The sequence below is a fragment of the Sabethes cyaneus genome, chromosome 1 (genome assembly GCF_943734655.1).
Source record: "Sabethes cyaneus chromosome 1, idSabCyanKW18_F2, whole genome shotgun sequence".
Lineage (NCBI taxonomy): Eukaryota > Metazoa > Arthropoda > Insecta > Diptera > Culicidae > Sabethes > Sabethes cyaneus.
The window spans coordinates 154000255-154021037 of record NC_071353.1 but is presented as its reverse complement, the minus strand read 5'-3'; the positions used below and the strand labels follow the sequence as shown (position 1 = coordinate 154021037).

Below are 20783 nucleotides of genomic sequence, written 5' to 3'. Positions count from 1 at the left end.
GAAAAGAGTTAAAAGAATGGAGAGAAAGGGAAAATATTAAATCGGCATTGAGACAGAAAACCGATGAAAACCCAGACAAACCAGAGAAATAGAGAACAGAAAAAGGTAAAACGGAAAAGAAAACGGCACAGGAAAGAAGGAAACAAGACTGAAAAAAGGAAAAATTGTAACAAAAACCTGGACAAAGAAGAGAATATTAAACAAAAAAGGTAAAACGAGTGAGAAAAGACGGAGATTAGACAGAAATGATGAAACCCCTGAAAAACTAGCATCAGTCTAAACATAAGGCCGTGAAATTTTAGAAGTTATTAAGCAAAAATCTGGTTAATGCGTTAAAAGACAATATATAGGTTAAAAGCGTTCAAATAAGGAAAATGGAATCTCGCAAACGGTGTGCCAGCTAGTTTGTTAGCACACGGTCGCTACATTCCGGGAACGGAAGCTGCAACAAGCATCACATCAATCAAACCACATCCCAGCATCAACAGAGCAGAGCAAACAGCACGAAACAGAGAAACCCGTGTTTGCCTTGTCGACGAACCTCCTCGCCAGCCAGCAAATTCGACGGTTTTAGTGGTCTCTCGATTTGATTAGGTTTGTTTGCAAATAATTTCACCTCACTTTGCCTCGTTCACTCCGGCCGGCACGGCCGGCACGGCCGGAAAAACCATTCCCAAAGCCTGACAAAATACGTTTTGTAGATTAAGAAAAAAACGATTTTCAAAACAACATTTTCAAAAAAGGATGTTTTAAAACGACGGCGACGACGACGTGCCTCATTTTAGAGAGTGGAGTTCGTTCGTTCCTGTTTGTTTGTTTTGAGCCAAAAACTTAACCCCCAAACGGATGGTGGAAGGAAAAGTTTTCCGACGATGCTTTTAATTGGTCCTTGAAAGAGGCAACGCCTCTTTTGAAGGGAAGGGTAGGGTAGGACGTGTTTACCTAATTTGGCCAATTATTATCGGACGGAAAATTTCAAACTTTGCTGTGGGCACGTACGCACTGAACTGTGTTTGATCGTTGACTTTTCCCTGTTTTTTTTTTTCTTTGCAGGCTCCTGGTGCTAGCTGTGGTAACTGGTTTGTTCCAGTACGACCTCTCGGTACGATGCATAGAGCTGCTGTGGTACTTTCAAATTGGCTATCTGGTGATTTTGGGCCGTAAGTTTTGTTTGCCCTTAAAAATTGTTAATTGTTAATGATTTTTTACTTTGACGGTAGTTTGTGCCCTGCTGGAGTTAGCCATCTGTATCGTTTCGATGCGAGGTAGCATCCTGGACACGGGACCCCGTGTAGCCATGCCCTACCTGCTGTACATACGGATACTAGTTATGCTGGTGGATCTAACCTGGTTGATATTGGGTGTCGTGTGGATGAGAGACCACTATCTGGATTGTCCGATCCAGGAACCGAAGGAAACCATCCTGGCGGTGATCATCTGCAACCTGTTGGTGATCTTCAGTATGGTCACCACGATCTGGTGCACGTTCGATCCGGCCGGTCGATCGTGGGTGAAGATGAAAAAGTACCAACGATCGATGCGGGAGTCCGAGTCCCGTTTCAACTACAAACGCAGCGGCAGCCGGAGCCGTAACTGGCGCCAGCGCAAGGTGATACGAGCCTACCAGGACAGCTGGGACCACCGGTGCCGGCTGCTGTTCTGCTGCATGGGCAACAGCGATCGGAGCCGGAATTCGTTCACCGACATTGCCCGGCTGTTGAGCGATTTCTTCCGCGATCTGGACGTGGTACCGTCCGATGTGGTGGCCGGACTGGTGCTGCTCAGGAAGTTTCAAAAGCTCGAGCGGGATGCCGTCGTTCGGCAGGTGAGTTTGAACCCCGCTTGCGCGCACAAAGTGAAGTAAGTGAAACTGATGGCGTTATTTTCCAGCGAAAAAACGGTACCTACGAGTTCCTGTCGGGTGTTCCCATCACCGCCAATACTCACTTCCTGGCGTTGAACGATTCGAAGGACTACGACCACTTTCAGGTCAGTTTCAGTAAGCATTTTTCGGAGTCAAGATAAGAGTTTTGAACGTTTTCAGACTGTGATTCGCTACATGTACTTCGCCCAAGGTGCCTACGGTTGGCCCATGTTCCTAATGAGTCACTCGCGAACCGGGGTCTGCCAGCTGGGATCCGAGCTGACCTGCTGCCTGTCGTGCTGCCGGCGAAAATCCGGCGTAGATGTAATCGAGGACAACTGCTGCTTCTGTAACTATGCTGCACTGAAAAAGATGCTTCAGGTTGGAGAGGTGAGTGTCTTCGAAACTAGGTCGAATTAGCTCCGCTAATCATTCCGGATAATCTTCACAGGTGGAGGTTATCTACGCAACATATCACGTAGACATTGGAGAAACGCCCTTCTTCGTTGCGGTTGACTATAACTACGGTAAGGTGGTGGTCAGCATACGGGGCACACTCAGCATGAAGGATGTCCTGACGGATCTCAACGCCGAAGGCGAGTGCTTGCCATTGACACCCCCGCGGGAAGATTGGTTGGGCCACAAGGGCATGGTACAGGCAGCAATCTATATTAAGAACAAGCTGGAGGAAGAGAATCTCATACAGCGAGCGTTGGCTCACAATCCAGCGCGGGGGACACAAACCTTCGGTTTGGTCCTGGTAGGGCACTCGCTGGGCGCCGGCACGGCGGCAATTTTGGCCATTTTAATGAAACAGCAGTACGATGATTTGCACTGCTACAGCTATTCACCGCCGGGTGGACTACTGAGGTACCAACTTTATCGTTTTTTCTTTTCTGACACGAAAAATTCAAATTGTTCTCAATTATTTTCCAGCATGCCAGCCGTAGAGTACAGCAAATCCTTCATCACGTCGGTGGTGGTCGGCAAGGATGTGGTGCCTCGGATCGGCCTGCACCAGATGGAGGCCCTGCGAGCGGACCTGATCAACGCCATCCAGCGGAGCATCGATCCGAAGTGGAAAACGATAGCCTGCTCGGTTATCTGCTGCTGCTGCGGACCGGAACCTACTTCGGTGACGGAAATGTCCTCCAAGGTTGAAAACGTTCGCCGCTACGAACAGGACCGGAACAGTGCCCGCCAAAGCACGGTGCATCCGAACGACAACTCCATCGCCCTGACGCTGCACCATCCGCTCTACCCGCCCGGACGGATCATTCACATCGTTCGGCATCATCCGAGTCAGGAAGAGTAAGTAGAGCTTCCACAGATTCCACGTTGGAATATTTGCAAACTTTTGGCGCGATGCTATCGCTTGTGTGCTTAATTTTCCAACACACGCACACAAAAACACTATAGCTTGCAGCACCAAACAAACCGTTTCGCGTTTTGCACGGACAGCAACAGACAGCAGCAGCAGCAGCAAACAGGCCGTGCTCGCACATTCTCCCTTCCATTACGAGAAAGTCATAATTCCAAAACAGCATTTCCTGCACAATCTATGGCACTCTATTTTCCGAAATTGGCACATTTCCGCCGCTCTGTTTGACACTGGCTGGCTGCCACAGTCTCGCTTTCGCTGGCTGCAGTAACACCCGCCTCACACAAGTCCTGCTAATCCCGTAATGCATTCTACTGTTCCATTTCGGTGAGCAAATGTGGCAAATGGTCTGCTCTTCCTCCAGCTGATGGCACACTTTTTCAAAGAACTTCTACTACATGTGGATTGTCAAAGTACGATGCGAATGGTGACAATTTCCGTCAGGTTGCTTTGATTGCACCAAGTTCCTACACTGAAGGAAACAAACCAATTCAAATTCATTTTCAATGAACTTCAAAATAGGTACACTTTCCAACATACCGAGCATTCGACCCCGTTGATTTATGACTAGTCCTGTAAGCTGGTTTCCTCTAACGGACGTTACTACTCTCTGATCCACGGTGCCATCCATCATTCGTCACGTGAGCTGCCATACTTCCCGCCGCAGCGCGGCCGGAATATTTCGAAGCAACCGTAAACCGTTCCATCATCGTACGATTCCACCAGTTTCGAGCCTGGCGACCTGCTTCCTTTTCATGGCTCACGGGTTACCAGCAGCCTCTGTACTCTGCTAACCCGCTCAATGGACTGTGTGTGGCAAAGCCACCCCAAAATAAACGATTAACCAACCTTCCCCATCCGAATCCGACCACCAACCAACAGCACAGCACACAAACACTCTGCTCTGCTCTGCTCTGCTCTGCATCATCACCCGCGTCATGGCCTACTTTTGCATTCAAGCTTGTTTTTCACTTTTTGTCTCTTTTTTTGTGTCTCCTTTTTCCCACGTCTTGTTTTTTTCTTCTTCTTCGTCATACTCCTATTAAATCGCTGTATTCTGTGCTCGCTCCGCGATCGCTTGGGCCCGACCGGCCGGCCGGCCTCCCTTCCGCCACAGACACAAGTACGAGAAAGGTTGGAGGTACGCTCGCTTAGGCTTTACTCTTTAATAGTAGCACGAACAGACAAAGCTGTGGCCCCCCGAAAACCGACCGAGAAAAAAAACCCGAAATCCTATTTTAGCTATTTTAGCGCGAAGCCCCCGCAACCACACCCGCGCAGCTCGGTTTCCTGTAACTTGCCTATATAGAAAAAGCAGACTTTTTTAAAAATAGAAACCCCGGTAGCTCTCTAGCTAGTCACCCTATCTCGTAGAAGACATTTTCGGTCTATCCAGTTTGCTTTGATTCTTTTCTGTAGTCCTGCTTGCTAGATTGAAACTTTTTTGCCTTTAACAAAAACTGGTAGAGAAAGGATATAACTTCAGCAGTAGGGGAAGGGCGGTAAAGACGGACACTGCGGGAAAGACGGACACTTGTCATATTTCATAAACAATAATTTTTTGAAGCAAATCAATGATGGGAAATGTTTCTATAGATTGAATTAACACTTTTGAACTAAACTGCCGATTTTTAGCAGCGTTGCTGACAAATTTATAAGCAAAACAAAGAAAAAATGCGTATATACGCTAACCGATGTAATTTTGTGCGTGAAGAAAATAGCTGGTAAATCGCTAAAAAACAACATATTCATGCCAAACCGACGACATTGCGTTAGTTTGATCTTTCACTGAATATCCATTGGAAACCCAGTGAATTTTTGAATATTCAGTAAAAAGTTATTGAAGTTTGAAAAAATGGTATCCAAGTCGGGAAAGACGGACACCCAACGGTAGGGAAAGACGGACACACAGATTTTGAACAAAATGGGTTCACAACAACGCCCAACAACGATTTAACATTGCAAATACTTCCATATTCCATCAATTTTGCTGATTTGACCGAATACTTAGCGCAAACTGGTTGGAGTGTCTTACTCGATTGCGATGATGTTAATGAAATGGCTTTACGGTTTTGCAATATCATTTCTCAGTGGTTGAGTAGGAATGTCCCATTTGTAAAACAGCCCGCCACCCCGCCGTGGTGCACCCCTCGTCTACGGCAACTGAAGCGGGAACGTAACCGTGCTCAACGTGCTCGTCGCCATCGGAGAACGCCATTGACTCAGTCCAATTTCAAACATGCTAGTGATAAATATCGCCGCCTGAATGCTTCATTGTATAAATCGTATGTACTGCGAGTGCAAACTGATCTTAAGAGGCAACCGAAAAACTTTTGGAATTTTGTCAACTCCAAACGAAAATCCTCTTCGATTCCTTTGAACGTTTGCTACGATGGTGTTGAGTCCAATTCAACTTCTGACTCTTGTGAGCTGTTTGCGAAATTCTTCGCTTCCGTCTTTGCTGATGAAAAAGCTACTAATAGTGATGCTGAAATTGCGGCTGCGCACGTTCCAGCCGATTTGGTGGATTTGGGTTTGTTCAGCATTACAACCGACATGGTTATAACCGCCACTAAAAAATTAAAGCGTTCGTTCTCTGCGGGACCTGATGGGATTCCAGCTGTAGTTTTGAGCCGTTGCATAGCGGTGTTGGCCAATCCTTTATGCTTCATATTCAATAAGTCATTCGCACAAGGAAGATTTCCCGAAGTTTGGAAGGAATCGTTTATGTTTCCAGTATTCAAAACCGGCGACCGTCTCAACGTAAGGAATTATCGAGGAATCACTAGCCTTTCTGCAGCTTCTAAACTGTTTGAGATAATTGTGAGTGGTGTAATACTGTCCCGCACTAAGAACTATATTTCAACGGTGCAGCACGGTTTCATGCCTGGTAGATCTGTTTGCACTAATTTGCTGGAGTTTACATCGATGTGTATCTCGCATATGGAGGACAAGAAGCAAGTTGATGTTATCTACACTGACTTGAAAGCAGCTTTCGATCGAATTGACCATGCAATACTATTACGAAAACTGTCTCGACTTGGTGCCTCCCAACAGATGGTTGAATGGCTGAACTCATACCTCAGTGGTAGGGTACTTCGTATGAAACTGGGTAGTAGTGTTTCATCGGTGTTTACCAATAAGTCTGGAGTCCCTCAAGGAAGTAACATGGGACCTCTACTCTTCTTGCTATTCTTCAACGATATTGCGTTGCTGCTGGGAGTTGGCTGCAAGTTAGTGTACGCCGATGACCTGAAATTGTTTGCATCGATAGGAAATATAGACGACTGCCGCCGCTTGCAAGATTTGCTTGATTTATTCACTGACTGGTGTATACGGAACTGGCTCATTGTAAGCATAGCTAAATGTGAAGTGATGAGTTTTTACCGCATCAAAAACCCGATCACCTTTGGTTACACTATCGATGGTGTTGAGTTACGCAGAGTGGACCGAGTTAGTGACCTCGGCGTCTTGCTGGACACCAAACTGACGTTTAATCTACATCGTGAGTTGATTATCTCCAAAGCATCTCGACAGCTTGGTTTCATCTTTAAAATTGGTCGGAACTTTAAGGATCCACACTGTCTTAAATCATTGTACTGCGCCCTAGTACGTCCACTACTGGAGAATTGTAGTCTTGTTTGGTTTCCTAAACAGCTAACATGGAATCTTCGGATTGAACGTGTGCAACGGAGATTTATCCGACTAGCATTGCGACACTTGCCCTGGGAACATCCGGATATCTTACCTGCTTACGTAGATAGGTGCCGTTTACTCGACTTGGACACCCTTGAACACCGACGCAAGATGCAACAAGCAATATTCGTAGCAAAAACTATCAATGGCGAAATCGACTCTCCAAACTTGCTTTCCATGATTAATTTTTGCGCATCACAACGACCGTTGCGATCAACTGGACTAGTTCAAACGCAGTTTCATCGGACGGCGTTCGGATATAGCGAACCGATAACTGAATGTATCAGGACCTTTTCTAATGTAGAGGAACTTTTTGACTTTGGTTTACCGTCACACTTGTTTGCACAGAGATTGCGTAGAGCTTATTTAGAATAAGATTTTATTCATGTAGACAATTTTAAGGTCAGATGAATTATATATAATAAATAAATAAATAAATAAATATTATATATGTAAAAGTAACCAGAAGTCATATAACAGTTGGAATGAGCCAACTTTTAGAAACGATTAATTCGTCACCAATTAAAATATTGAAGTGAACCATTCTATTTTCTCGCTCAAAGGGGGGATCGGGAAGGGGGTTTCCCAAACCAATTCTTTTCTAAATACATTATGAAATATGTTAATTTTTCTTAATACTGATAATTCAACGACGCGTGACACCTTTTTGCGAGTGTCCGTCTTTCCCGCCCATGCGCAGAAACTCTGATTTATACATGATGTTTATAATATTAAAAAATGCATAAATTTTGGAAGAAATTTTCCAGTACACGTTGTAACTTTATTAGACAGAGACTTAAAGGTTCAGTTTATACGAAAATTGGAATCAATACAGTTATATTTGAGTAGATATTGAGTCTTTACCTTAAGGTGTCCGTCTTTACCGCCCTTCCCCTACAGTAACTATCAATATAACCCCACACGAATGTGCATGTTAGGCAAATATTTAGCGACTTTTTTCTTTATCCTATTCTTGTAAAAGAAGAAACATTTAGTGCTTACATTTCGTGACGACTTTACCGGAACGTTCTGTGGACGTTCTGTGGAATGTGTGATTAATTAGTTAGAAAATAGAACTAAAAGCAAACTTTTTCTCCGTTTTCTGTAAAATGTTTTGACTAGTTTTTTTTTCAGCAAAATCGAAATTATTACAATGAGAGCAAAAAACGCAAACCGATTTCAAAAATTATAGCTAAATGACTATGCCGTTTCGTTGAACAAATTATAGAGTTTCAACAACCTTTTTTTTAAAAATCGGTTATGCCTTCCGGTTTTTAGCTGACTGAACTGATGACTGACTAATGACGGTTAAAAACTGTACAAACTAGAATCTGCATTCGGCATTGTACTTGCACGGGGAGAAAGTGATACAATAATATTGGATAGTATTATATCGTCGACCATCGGCTTTCGGCCTAGTAACTACGATTTGATTTTGGAAACTTTTTTTTTGCATTATGGTGCTGTAGAAAAAGACTGTACCTATCATAGATTTGCACACACACAATTAGAAGCAGTGAAAATTGCTCGTTTCGAGTCTACATTCCGATCGGGCCCGTTCCGATCGAGTCCGTATGGTGTGCAGAATTTGCCTTCGATATTTACAGAAGTTAGACAAAATGATTGGGACATGGGCTTTTTGACAAAATTCACTCATCTTCAATTTTTACAAAATAATTGACTTAATTTTAATTGGGGTTGGAAATATTTCGAGAAAATCAGTTTTTAGTTGTTTCGACCCAATTGTATTCGGCAGTCAATTTTTTCTAATTTTCCTAGAATATTTTGAGTACTCAATGAACACCGGAGATATCCCGGGGCATGTCGGAAACTATTTTTTCATCACTTGTATCTTCTTCTATCATGAAAATTTTATAAAACACTCAAGTCTTTTTTTACACAGGAGATACGTGCCGCGGAAAAAAAACCGTGTTAATTCGAAAAATGCTGTAAAAAACCGCGTAATTCGAAAAATGATGTAAAAAAACCGTGTTAATTCAAAAATGATAAAAATAAACCGTATAAAAAGAGACTTTCCAGTCGATTGGTGAAAAGAGAACGGGAATCCGTTAAGAAACAACCAAGTTATATTAGACAGTATAATAGAAGTTGATTCAAAATAGCGTCGAAGATCTATGCTCTGCATTCGGCATTGTACTATCGTGAAGAGCATAGGCCTTAAGGGAGCACAGAAGTTTTTCGACTTTAAAACAATTTTTTATTAGTTATGTTGCGGTTCGCTTCTATTTTTAGAGTAAGAAATAGAGGTATTCAACAGGTTCTGAAAACATTGTATGAAAGTAGGCACTTAAGTTTCACGGTAACGTTCTGCTGAAATCGGCTTAGTAAAAAGAAATGACCCAGTAAATCGAAATCCCACTCTAAGGAGAAGAGGGATTAAATAATGTTTAACAAAAAGGAAAGGTTTGGCGATAAGCCAAACCAGGCATTATTTGCGATTACGCTACGCGCGTAGCCCGATTACCAAGAACGATCAGGAATGGACCAGGCATTTCGCCAAACCTTTCTTTCTGGTATTCTCAAATTTGGCAGAACTATCCCTGAGCTGTACATACTGGATTCGATATTGCGAAATCAGCGAAATACCTCCGTTTTACTTGGACAAACGATTGTAGTTGAAGAGACGCCATAATCTAAGGTCTCAAGTGAAGTTTCGGTTTTTTTCGGTTATCAAAATCGGTACCATAAATATCTCTCTTTTTTCGTTTTGAAGCCAATAAAATCTATTTATATAATCTTCTATTTATATAAGAGGCTTATGTCTGTACCGAAAACCAGGTCTCCGACAGGACGCCATAAGGGGCTTATCGGTAACTAAAAACAGGACCCTGACAAGACGTCACGCTTTCGTATCAATGGGTTGTATTCTCAATCACCTCACTGGTCGACTGCTGGACTGCTCGATTGCTCAACTGGTTGACTAGACTGCGGGACTGAACTGGTCGATTAGACTGCTCGATTTGATTGCTCGACTGGACTGCTCAACTGGACTGTTCGATTCGACTTCTCGGCTCAGCTGCTTGATTGGACAGATCGACTTGAATGCTTGATTGAACAGCTCGAGTGGACTACTCGATTGCTTGACTTTTGACTACTCGACCCAACTACTCGACTTAACTGCACGATTGAACTGCTCGACTGGACTACTTGACTCAACTGCTCGACTCGGCTGCTCGTATGAACTGCTTGACTCAACTACTCGATTGGACTATTCGAATCGGTTGCTCGACGCAACTGCTCAACCCGATTGCTCGATTCAACTGCTCGACTAGACTACTCGATTTGATTGCTTGACTCAACTGACAGCTTGATCCAACAGCCCGACTAGACTGCTCGACTTAACTGCTCGACTTAGCCACTCAACCCGACTGCTCGACTCAACTGCTTGACATTACTGTTTGATTCGACAGCTCGACTTAACTGCTTGATTCAACTACTCGACTGAAACGCTTAACCCGACAGCTCGACTAGACTAGTCGATTCAACTGCGCGGCTAGACTACTCGATTCAACTGCTTGACTGGACTACTCGACTTAACTGCTCGGTCAAACTGCTCGACTGGACTGCTCGATTTAACTGCTTGACTTGACTGCTCGACTCGACCACTCGATTCAACTGCTCGACTCGACTGCTTGACTCAACTGCTCGACCGGACTGCTTGACCGAACAGCTTGATTTAACTGCTCGAATAAAGTGTTCGACTGGACTACTCGACTCAACTGCTCGTCTCGATTGCTCGAATGAACTGCTCAACTCAACTCTCCGACTGCTCGACTCAAGTGGTCGACTAGACTACACTGAAGTCGCTTTTTACGCGTTTTCTGCGCAGTTTTTTATGCGACTATTTTTACGCGAATTTCGGAATTTACGCGGTTTTCGGAATTTACGCGGTTATTTTTATGCGGTTTTCAGGATTTTACGCGGTTTTCGGAATATACGCGATTTCTGGAATTTACGTAGTTTTTTACGCGGTTTTCGGAATTTACGCGGTTTTTACGAGATTTTCGAAATTTACGCGGTTTTTTTACACGATTTTCGGAATTTACGCGGTTTTGATTTACGCGGGACGTATCCTTCGCGTAAAAAGCGACTTGCGTGTACTTGATTCAACTGCTTGACTGAACAACTTGATTTAACTGCTCGACTTGACTGCAGTGATGTTAAAAACTCAAAATCTCAAAACTCATCAAAAATCAAAATCAACTGTGAATCATGTCAGCTTGATCCTATGCATAAAAAAATCACGCGTGCGTTTTCCTGTTTTCATAGCAAGAAACACAAAACTCACACGTAGGGTAAAGAACTAGTTTTAAGCAGTCTAAGCGGGTCACTGATTGTTTTACCTTATTACAAGCGATGGGTTGACTAAGTGGGGGATATCAGCATACCAATCTTCTTGCTATCTTTAGTTCTTCAAGCTGTTACCATTAGAAGACACTATTGTTGAGCTAAACTTTTGATTTTTCGCTTTAAAAGTTGGAGCGGTGGAACTAATTTTGAACACACCGAACCCATTTTCACCCGCAAGGTGCTGTTTTCAGCAATCCTGAAATCTGAATTTTTTTACGTCCCGTTAAAAAATCCCTCGAACTTTTCCCCCTATTCAGTAAGTTCGCGTTCCTATCCGCGACCTACTAATCGGCATCTGATGCGTAATCGGCATAGCGTATCGGCATATGCGTAAAATGCCATCTGTCTAAATTGTTTATCGGGGCATGCACTCACCGCACCGTTCGGCAAACGGTATTCGTCGTCTCTTTTATTCTCTGGTGTTCTTATGGGAAACTGCGAGTTTGACGTCTCACTCGCTGTTCATAAGGATGGTGGGAGAACAAAAGAGGCAAACATAGAAGTGCACACGATCTAACTTTAGAACAGTGTTGTCAAAGCAAATAACATTGAAACACATCGTTGCTTCATTAAATCACTGAGAAAATCTTCGAAAATTATTGAAAAAGCTGTCTTTTGTGTTGTTTTTAATAAAGAAAAATTAATTGTGAACATACATTTCTCTTAAAAGTATTGAACCTCGTTTTCACCATAGGAGGTTTCAGTTAATTTCAAACTTAAAATTCTTATTTCCAGAACCGAAACAGTATCTTGGCAACACAATAGTTCATCAGTTGTGCTGCAGCTGCTGCTACTGGTGAACAGGTTCCATCAATTCAGAATTTGTTTTCAGTTTTGTTAGAAAATAATAAAACTTTCGGCTAGTGACAAAGCCTTAGATAATAGAAAAAAAGATAGTGAATAATATGGTATGTGACAATTGAGTGCTTGACTTTCAGAGTGGTTGTAATCAGTGCTGAAAATTTGATGAATTCGTTAGTAGCGAGGTGGCGATTGCTGAAGAGCAGCTGAAAAATGTACGTTTTTGGACAACAATTTTTAATTCATCATATTTCTTGTCGGAAACCCAGTAAATTGTGTTTGTGTGAATCAAATGTATGGTTAAGTGATTTGTGAAGATGATCCTATCAAAAGATTTTGAAAATATGAATAAAAAAGTGCATTTTCGGATCATTTATGTTCAACTGATTAAAATAGGTAACACTGCTTAACTCGTTCCTTACCCTATTTCTTCCCGCTTGATCAAATTCTGCTTTGCTTCAACTGCTACCTGGAGCTATGCACATATACATACAAATTCCTTGTTGAACAGCATAAGCATTGTCTCGTGCGATACGTAGCTGTGAGTGAGCATGAGGAAATGAAACTCTAAATAAATCGCATACTTAAGCTAAAACGCACATTTAACTTACATGTTTATCTAATTCTTATTAGGCTTGTTACTTTCTAGTTAAGAAAATGTCGATTCCCGCGAAGGAAAAACGTAAATTTCGCCAATATATTTGCCATCTTAATTCATGAATGTGTGCTAGCTTTTTTCGCAGCTGATGTTTTCTCTGGCGGTTAATTCTCTTTCGCTCTCTGGTTCGTTGTATGAAATACCAGCTGTGGAAGAAGTAAGCAAAATGCTCACAGCTGAATTTGGTTCACATCGCATAGCAACAGAAACATCGCGTGTATAATAGCGAGAGAAATTCATATGTGAGTTTCTCGTTTGTGATAAAGGTTGAAATTTCATGTGTTTGAAATCTCATTGAGTTTTTCGCTGCTATGAACTTTTCAACACTCCTTGACTGTTCGACTTGACTGCTCGCCCCAACTGCTTGACTGGATTGCTTGATTCGACTACTCAACTCGCTTGTTTGTCGCGATATTATATGGTCGCTGTTAAATCAGACCGGACCAAGTCGCAAAATTTTAAAATATAAGTTAATGATAGCAAACGATCAAGAATTTTCTAAGCAACATTTTACCTTAATCAGACTACATAAATGTTGCAAACAGCCAAAGTTAGAAGATGATTTCGAATGCAGCCAACTTTGAATGCGTTTTTCTCGAAGTCAGAATTATGCCACTCGGTTCTGTCTAACTTAACACCGACCATGGATCGGTTTGCGGCAGACAATAGATGGTTCAGAGCCACTCACACAAAAGAGCCATATTGCCCGCCTATAGAATCAGCACAGTGGAGATAATGTTTTTATTCAGTTAAGGGGACATAAACGACTAAAACATTCAAAAATTTTATTTTTTTTTTCAGATTTTGATTTGATTTTGTAATGATCCGACCACGGGAAGTGGCCGAAAAACTATCATACACATAAGCGTTCCAGTGCGGCGTGGAACAACCTCGACGGAATAAAACGCCGCTTCTGGAAAATCACGTTTTTTAAACTTTATGTACCGTTTTCTCAGAAACTACAGAACGTATTGGAACAAACTTTTATTGCTTCAACTATCTTTTCTTCTGCTTTTTCGTTTTACTTCGTTTAACATAAAGGCAAAAAAAATTATAAAAGGATTCCCAAGAAAATCAATCTATCTATCTATCTAAATATATAAAAGTGGATGTATATTTGTATATTCCGCCATAACTCCAGAATGCCTTGACCGTTCTCCACCAAACTTGGCACACATGTTCCTTGTCATAAGGGAACCATCACTGAGGGCTGACAAAAGGGGGAGTGGTCTCTATCAAGGGATGGGAGGTCCAAATAAGTAAAATGGGTTGCGTTTCGTTTTCATTTAGATCGGTTACAGTTGCGCAAGTGATGGCCCCCGAGGAGTAATATATGAAAAAACGCTTTGTTTCACTTCCGTTATAGGGATTTTCAGAAAGCAAACAGATGCAGGTCGCCATATGAAGAGATATGGATTTCCCGGAAAGAATCTGTGCAGCGTAGGTTTGTTCGATACGCGCTACGTAACCTTCCGTGGACGAATCCGCAAGACCTGCCTCCTTATAAAGACCGGTATGCATTGATTGGCATCGAAACATTGGAAGATCGACGAAATGCCAACCAAGCTGTATTTGGTGCAAAAATTTTACAAGGTGAAATTGATAGTCCTGCTTGGTCAACTTCACATCAACGCACCACAGCGCATTCTAAGGCCCAGACAGTGGCTACGACAACCTCCTAGAAACACTGTATATGGCAATAATGACCCAATGTTAAGTGAGAGCGAACGATTCCAAGAGTTTTATCATTTATTCGATTTTAACGTGTCTACAAAGACCTTCCGTCAGCGAATTTACAAAAGCATGTGATATATTACGTTACTTTAGATCATTAAGACCATATGCTGTCAGATGATTTTTTATAGAATAAACAAATAAATAAACAAATAAGTGTCTACGTGCAGATGGAAGACCTGAATGGGAAGAATTTGACAGAGGGGGAGGGTGAATGTATTATCCGCTATAACTCCGGAACGCCTGGACGGTTGTTCTTCAAACTTGGCATACAAGTTTTTGACATCAAAGAATCAGCGCAGGGGGGGGGGGGTAGTAACGCAAGTGGGTCTAGGTCTCTTACAAGTGTGGAGGAACGTTCAAATGGATAAAGGGATAAGTTTCTCTTGCACTTGGAACGACAGCAGCTGTACAAATAGCTGGACGACAAGATGAGGTTTCTGAAAGAGGGGAACAGGCTGGCTATTGACATTGGGAGGCTCAAAAACATAAAAAACGCTATGTCGATTTATTGGGATTACCGGAAAGAGCAAAGATTTACAAGTGGCTGGAGGACAACAAAAAGGGGGAGCTGACAAAGGGTAGACACAGTATTTTCGTTAAGTGACAGAAGACAAGTAGCGATGATAGGTATCAACTACTGGGTTGCAATGACGGGCGTGAGCGACGACCGTGGCTGATAACTAAATGCACACTGGCAAAAACTTGTCGCAGTGCATGGGAACATCAGAAACGGAATCCGAAAAAAGTGCTAATGCATGTGTGTTCGTTAGAAGAAAATCACGAGAGAAAATTGGACCACACGAATACGGACTTCACAACACTACGTTTCAGTTTGCTAATTCTTATAATACAAAAAACAAAGCTTTGTATCTTATTTAGACATATCTGCACCTCCCCTTGATTAACTCTCCTCGGTCAGCGCCCCCTTTGTCTATAGCAACTTGTACGTCTCTCCGAAGATAATGAAAGAGAAACAAAAGCCTTCCTTATATTGTTCTCCTCCCGTAGTTGTGACCCTCCCATCTTTTCACACGCTCTACCTCTTATCTCCCAGTCACATGTACAACTTCTAACGGTCCAAATGCAAGATAATCGCAGCCACTTTTACTTATTTGTACCTCCCCCTCCCCCCTTTTTAGCGACCACCCTTCTTTTGTCAACCCTCTGTGCTGATTCACTTATGTCAAGAAACATGTACGTCAAGTTTACTGTAGAACAGTCAAAGCGTTCCGGAGTTATGGCGCAACTCGATAATTTTTATATACTTAAATCTGTTGAAACCCTACATATTCAAAGTTGATTTATTTGAGATCCCCTCTGAGAAAATCCCCTCTCCAATTTTTTGATATTATGCACAGAAAACCACCTTCTTTAAAAAGCAATCAACCGATTTTAATTCTGCTCGCATCTTTCTAAGATACTAACATTTGAAAACGGCCTATTTTTAACACAAAATCTATACCTATAAAGAAGGATTTCTGTCTGTCTGTCTGTCTGTCTGTCTGTCTGTCTGTCTGTCCTGTGTTCCTTATAGAATCAAAAACTACTGAACCAATCGGCGTGAAAATTTGCATGTAGAGGTTTTTGGGGCCAGGAAAGGTTTTAGTGATGGTTAGAGACCCCTCCCCCCACTAAGAGGGGGGCTCCCATACAAATGAAACACAAATTTCTGCATAACTCGAGAACTAATCAAGCAAATAGAACCAAATTTGGCATGTAGGTGTTTTCGGTGACAAGAATTTATTCTAGGGTAATTTGAGACCCCTCCCCTCTTTATAAGGGGAATTATAACTCCTCTCCCCTTTAAGAGGGGGGGGTTTCCATACAAATTTCCTCATAACTCGAGAACTAATCAAGCAAATGGAACCAAATTTGGCATGTGAAAGTTTTCGAGGGCAAGAAAATTTTCTATGTTGAATTAGGACCCCTCCTCACTTTAAGAGGGGGGGCTCCTGTACAAATGAAATACCAATTTCCTCATAACTCGAGAACTAATCAAGCAAATGGAACCAAATTTGGCATGTGTGTGTTTTTGGAGACAAAATTTTTTTCTATGATGAATTGGGACCCCTCCCCACTTTAAGTGGGGGGGGGCTCCTATACAAACGAAATACAAATTTCCTTATATCTCGAGAGCTAATCCAGCAAATGGAACCAAATTTGGCATGTAGGTGTTTTTGGAGGCAAGAATTTTTTCTACGATGAATAAGAACCTCTTCCCACTTTAGGAGGGGGGCCTCCTATACAAATGAAATACAAATTTTCTCATAACTCGAGAACTAATCAAGCAAATAGAACCAAATTTGGCATGTGGGTGTTTTCGGTGACAAGAATTTATTCTATGGTAAATTGAGACCCCTCCCTCTTTATAAGGGGAATTGTAACTCCTCTCCCCTTTAAGAGGGGGGGGGTTTCCATACAAATTTCCTCATAACTCGAGAACTAATCAAGCAAATGGAACCAAATTTGGCATGTGAAGGTTTTCGAGGGCAGGAAAATTTTCTACGGTGAATTAGGACCCCTCCCCACTCTAAGAGGGGGGGCTCCTGTACAAATGAAATACAAATTTCCTCCTAACTCGAGAACTAATCATGCAAATAGAACAACATTTGGCATGTGGGTGTTTTTTTTGGTGACAAGAATTTATTCTATGGTGAATTGAGACCCCTCCCCTCTTTATAAGAGGAATTATAACTCCTCTTCCCTTTAAGAGGGGAGGCTTCCATACAAATTTCCTCATAACTCGAGAACTAATCAAGCAAATGGAACCAAATTTGGCGTGTAGGTGTTTTTGGAGGCAAGAATTTTTTCTGTAATGAATTAGGACCTCTTCCCACTTTAAGAGGAGGGGCTCCTGTACAAATGAAATACAAATTTCCTCATAACTCGAGAACTAATCAAGCGAATTGAACCAAATTTGGCATATGTGTGTTTTTGGAGACAATTTTTTTTTCAATGATGAATTGGGACCCCTCCCCACCTTAGGAGGGGGGGTCCTATACAAACGAAATACAAATTTCCTCATAACTCGAGAACTAATCCAGCAAATGGAACCAAAGTTGGCGTGTAGGTGTTTTTGGAGGCAAGAATTTTTTCTGTAATGAATTAGGACCTCTTCCCACATTAGGAGGGGGGGCTCCAATACAAATGAAATACAAATTTCCCCATAACTCGAGAACTAATCAAGCAAATAGAACCAAATTCGGCATGTGGAGGTTTTTGGAGGCAAAAATATTTTCTACGGTGAATTAGGATCCTTCCACACTTCAAGAGGGGGGGCTTCTACACAAATGAAATACAAATTTCCTCATAATTCGAGAACTAATCAAGCAAATGGAACCATATTTGGCATGTGGGTGTTTTTGGAGGCAACCATTTTTCCCATTATGAATTAGGACTTCTTACCTTTTTAGGAGGGGGGGGGCTCCCATTCAAACGAAATACAAATTTGCTCATAACTTTAGAACTAATCAAGCAAATGGAACCAAATTTAGCATGTAGGAGATTTTTGAGTCTTGAATTTATTTTATGATAGTTAGAGACCTCTCACCCCTGTGGTAGGGGGATATGGACTCTCATAAAAATAAAACAGAAATTTTTGCGAAACTCAAAAACTAATCCAACTCGAGAAATTCGAGACTCTTCCATAAAACATTAATCAATAATAAGACCACAAAAACTATCTATAGTAACACTAGATCATTCAGGACGAGACGGTCGCGAGTGTTGCCGGTGACCCGCCGTCGGAAGCGCCGCCCACTGGGGGGCTTGCAAAACTCGAGATAGTGACAAAGATCATCCGAGATTCATGATTTATGTACAACACAGGTTAATTTGTGGCAATACGAAGTTTGTCGGGTCAGCTAGTTTAATATAAGTGTAGAAGTAAAGTAGATAGCCAGTTTCTTTTTTCACCAAAAGTTGCGCCTTGTTGAGCCTCAAACGTCATCTAAAGAAGCGTTTTGCGAGAAATACAAAATAAAAAAGTCATGGAAAAAAATCTCAAAATAGCACAGTCACCCTAACTTGATTCAGGAAAAACGCCCTAAGATGGAAACAGTGCGAGATAGAGGAATATCGTCTTCTGCAATATTACTCAAAATACTTCAAGCTATAAAATTGCTGAAGTAAAAATTACTCTATCTTGTTTGGTTTTGAAGATAGTTTCTGGATCTTGGTTAATTTAAGGGTCACCCTAAAATAGCTCATGCCAAAAAAGCGGCATACTAAATCAAGATTTTGTTGCTAACATGTAAATAGTCTAAAATCAACGACTACTGAGTAAACAATTTATTCCACCCAATTTGGCTTTCTGTGCCATAGTACACTGGTAAGTTACCAATGTTACCTTGGTAACTACCAAACACGGCCGCTGCCCACACAGTGCGACATGATTAGGTTTGCTTTTGTTGCTTACAATACGTATTACATGCAACAGTGTGTCTCTTCCGCAAACGACAGCATGGTTGTCATGGCTCATCTGTATCCATGATAAATAACTACAATAACTTGTTGTTGTCCTTACTTTCATGCAACAGTGAAAAATTTTCATCACATTTTGACCCAACATTTTTCAAGTAAGGACAATATCGTCGTCTGTTGTGCGTTCGTAATTTTTGATTCCCTGATTAGGACCAATTTTTTTTTCTAAAACTGTGCAGTTTGGCTTGAATTTGTTTTTCAAATTTTGTGATTTTTTGTTTGGTCTTATTATGTTATAAAACTTAACATATTTGACGTGTTTTTTTTCACATTTCTGCTCATTTCTGCACACCACCGAAGATGGTTCTTAACATTTACCTTTCGAACACTCTCAATGCTCGAAGTTCCTCCTCGATAGTACAGTCGAACCTGCTATTATTAAGTCTCATAGATATGAATGATATGATATGATATGATGAATATCATAGATATGAAAATTTTCATTCATTTTATTCTTCATTGCAATTCATTGCAATTCTGATAAATATTAAAATATTTGCAAAAAATGTGAGACATTCTTGTAACTTGTTGTGGCTTCCAGATGCTGTAGTTGTATCTGATGAATACAGTGGATTAGTCAAAAGTTTTCAACTAGATTTACCGAATTGCTGGACATAATTTGACCGAGAATCGATCTATGTAGTGCATTTTCAATGGAAGATACAAGATTTTTTCGGTTGAGCAAACTCAAGCTACACTCAAGTCTCTTTTTGCACGTTTTTTTATGACGATTTTTTAATTAACACGGTTCTTTTACATCATTTTTCGAATTACGGCGGTTTGTTAGCAATATTTTAAATTCGAGCGGTGTTTCCGACGAATTTTGGATTTTAAATAGCTTTTTCGGTTATTTTTGAATTAACGTAGTTTTTTACAACATTTTTCGAAGTAACGCGGTTGTTTTGACAACATTTTTTGAATTTTCAGTTATTTTGGTTTACGCGCCACGTATCTCCCGTGTAAAAAAAAGACTTGAGTGTATTATGTAGTCAGCTCGCGGTATAGATTTTATTGCTACTCAACTAATTCTAGAGGATAAAAAGCGAATTATTTTCAACTGTGGTTCAACTTCAACATAAACTGAATTTTCTTACATAGATAGTAGTGCAAAATACTCATAAAAAAATCGTGTAGTTTGTCACCAGATGTTTTCCGAGTTTTATTATACTATCGAGCGTGATGCAAAATTAGGTCAATTCGGTTTGCCAATCAAATTGTATTGAGTCGTCGTACATAATTCAGAAAGTTTCACTCGCTTCGTTCCTTACGTGACCGTAAGTTTAGCACCAGCTGTACAAACTCTTGTACTCACGAACAAAAACCAGGAAAATTTAATTCTAAATCAAGTTATCGCCTCATAGACAACTTTTCACATCTTCAATTTTCTTACCCACTAGCTTTCTTGCACCCCACCCACTGTATCTGTAGGATCTCTTATGCAACCCCCTCCCACTGTGGGAGTCCCACATATGTAGTCACTAGTTAGTAGGTGGTATCGAGAAAAACGTTCGAACGTTTGTCATCCTCGTGCCCGTAATGAAAATTAGTTTTCTCAGCTTGATTGTGCTCGCTGCTTCTCTGCGATGATGATGACGGTGTTAACAGTCGACCTCTGCCTAACAGTTGATTTAGTAGAACAATTATTATCAGTTCAATTCAGTTCAGACCTCCAAAACGAGCTTTCCTTTTGTTTTCCCTTTGCTGATTGCCTCCATTTTTCCGCTGTGAAAATCGTTGTATTTTTTATTTTGTTTTGTTTTGCCTCTTATACACCGAGATAGAATTCATTAAAA

General features: G+C 41.4%; 1 protein-coding gene across 1 annotated transcript in view; it reads left to right on the top strand.

Moving 5' to 3' along the window:
* The window catches only part of LOC128733182 (uncharacterized), a 95711-nt gene that overhangs the window by 46133 nt on the left and 28795 nt on the right, over positions 1 to 20783 (top strand). The window contains exons 2-9 of the mRNA XM_053826856.1: positions 1054 to 1160; positions 1221 to 1825; positions 1891 to 1989; positions 2045 to 2254; positions 2316 to 2734; positions 2801 to 3175; positions 4363 to 4386; positions 20477 to 20479. Of these exons, the coding sequence (XP_053682831.1) occupies positions 1054 to 1160; positions 1221 to 1825; positions 1891 to 1989; positions 2045 to 2254; positions 2316 to 2734; positions 2801 to 3175; positions 4363 to 4386; positions 20477 to 20479 (1842 nt within the window). The remainder of the gene's footprint in view (positions 1 to 1053; positions 1161 to 1220; positions 1826 to 1890; positions 1990 to 2044; positions 2255 to 2315; positions 2735 to 2800; positions 3176 to 4362; positions 4387 to 20476; positions 20480 to 20783) is intronic.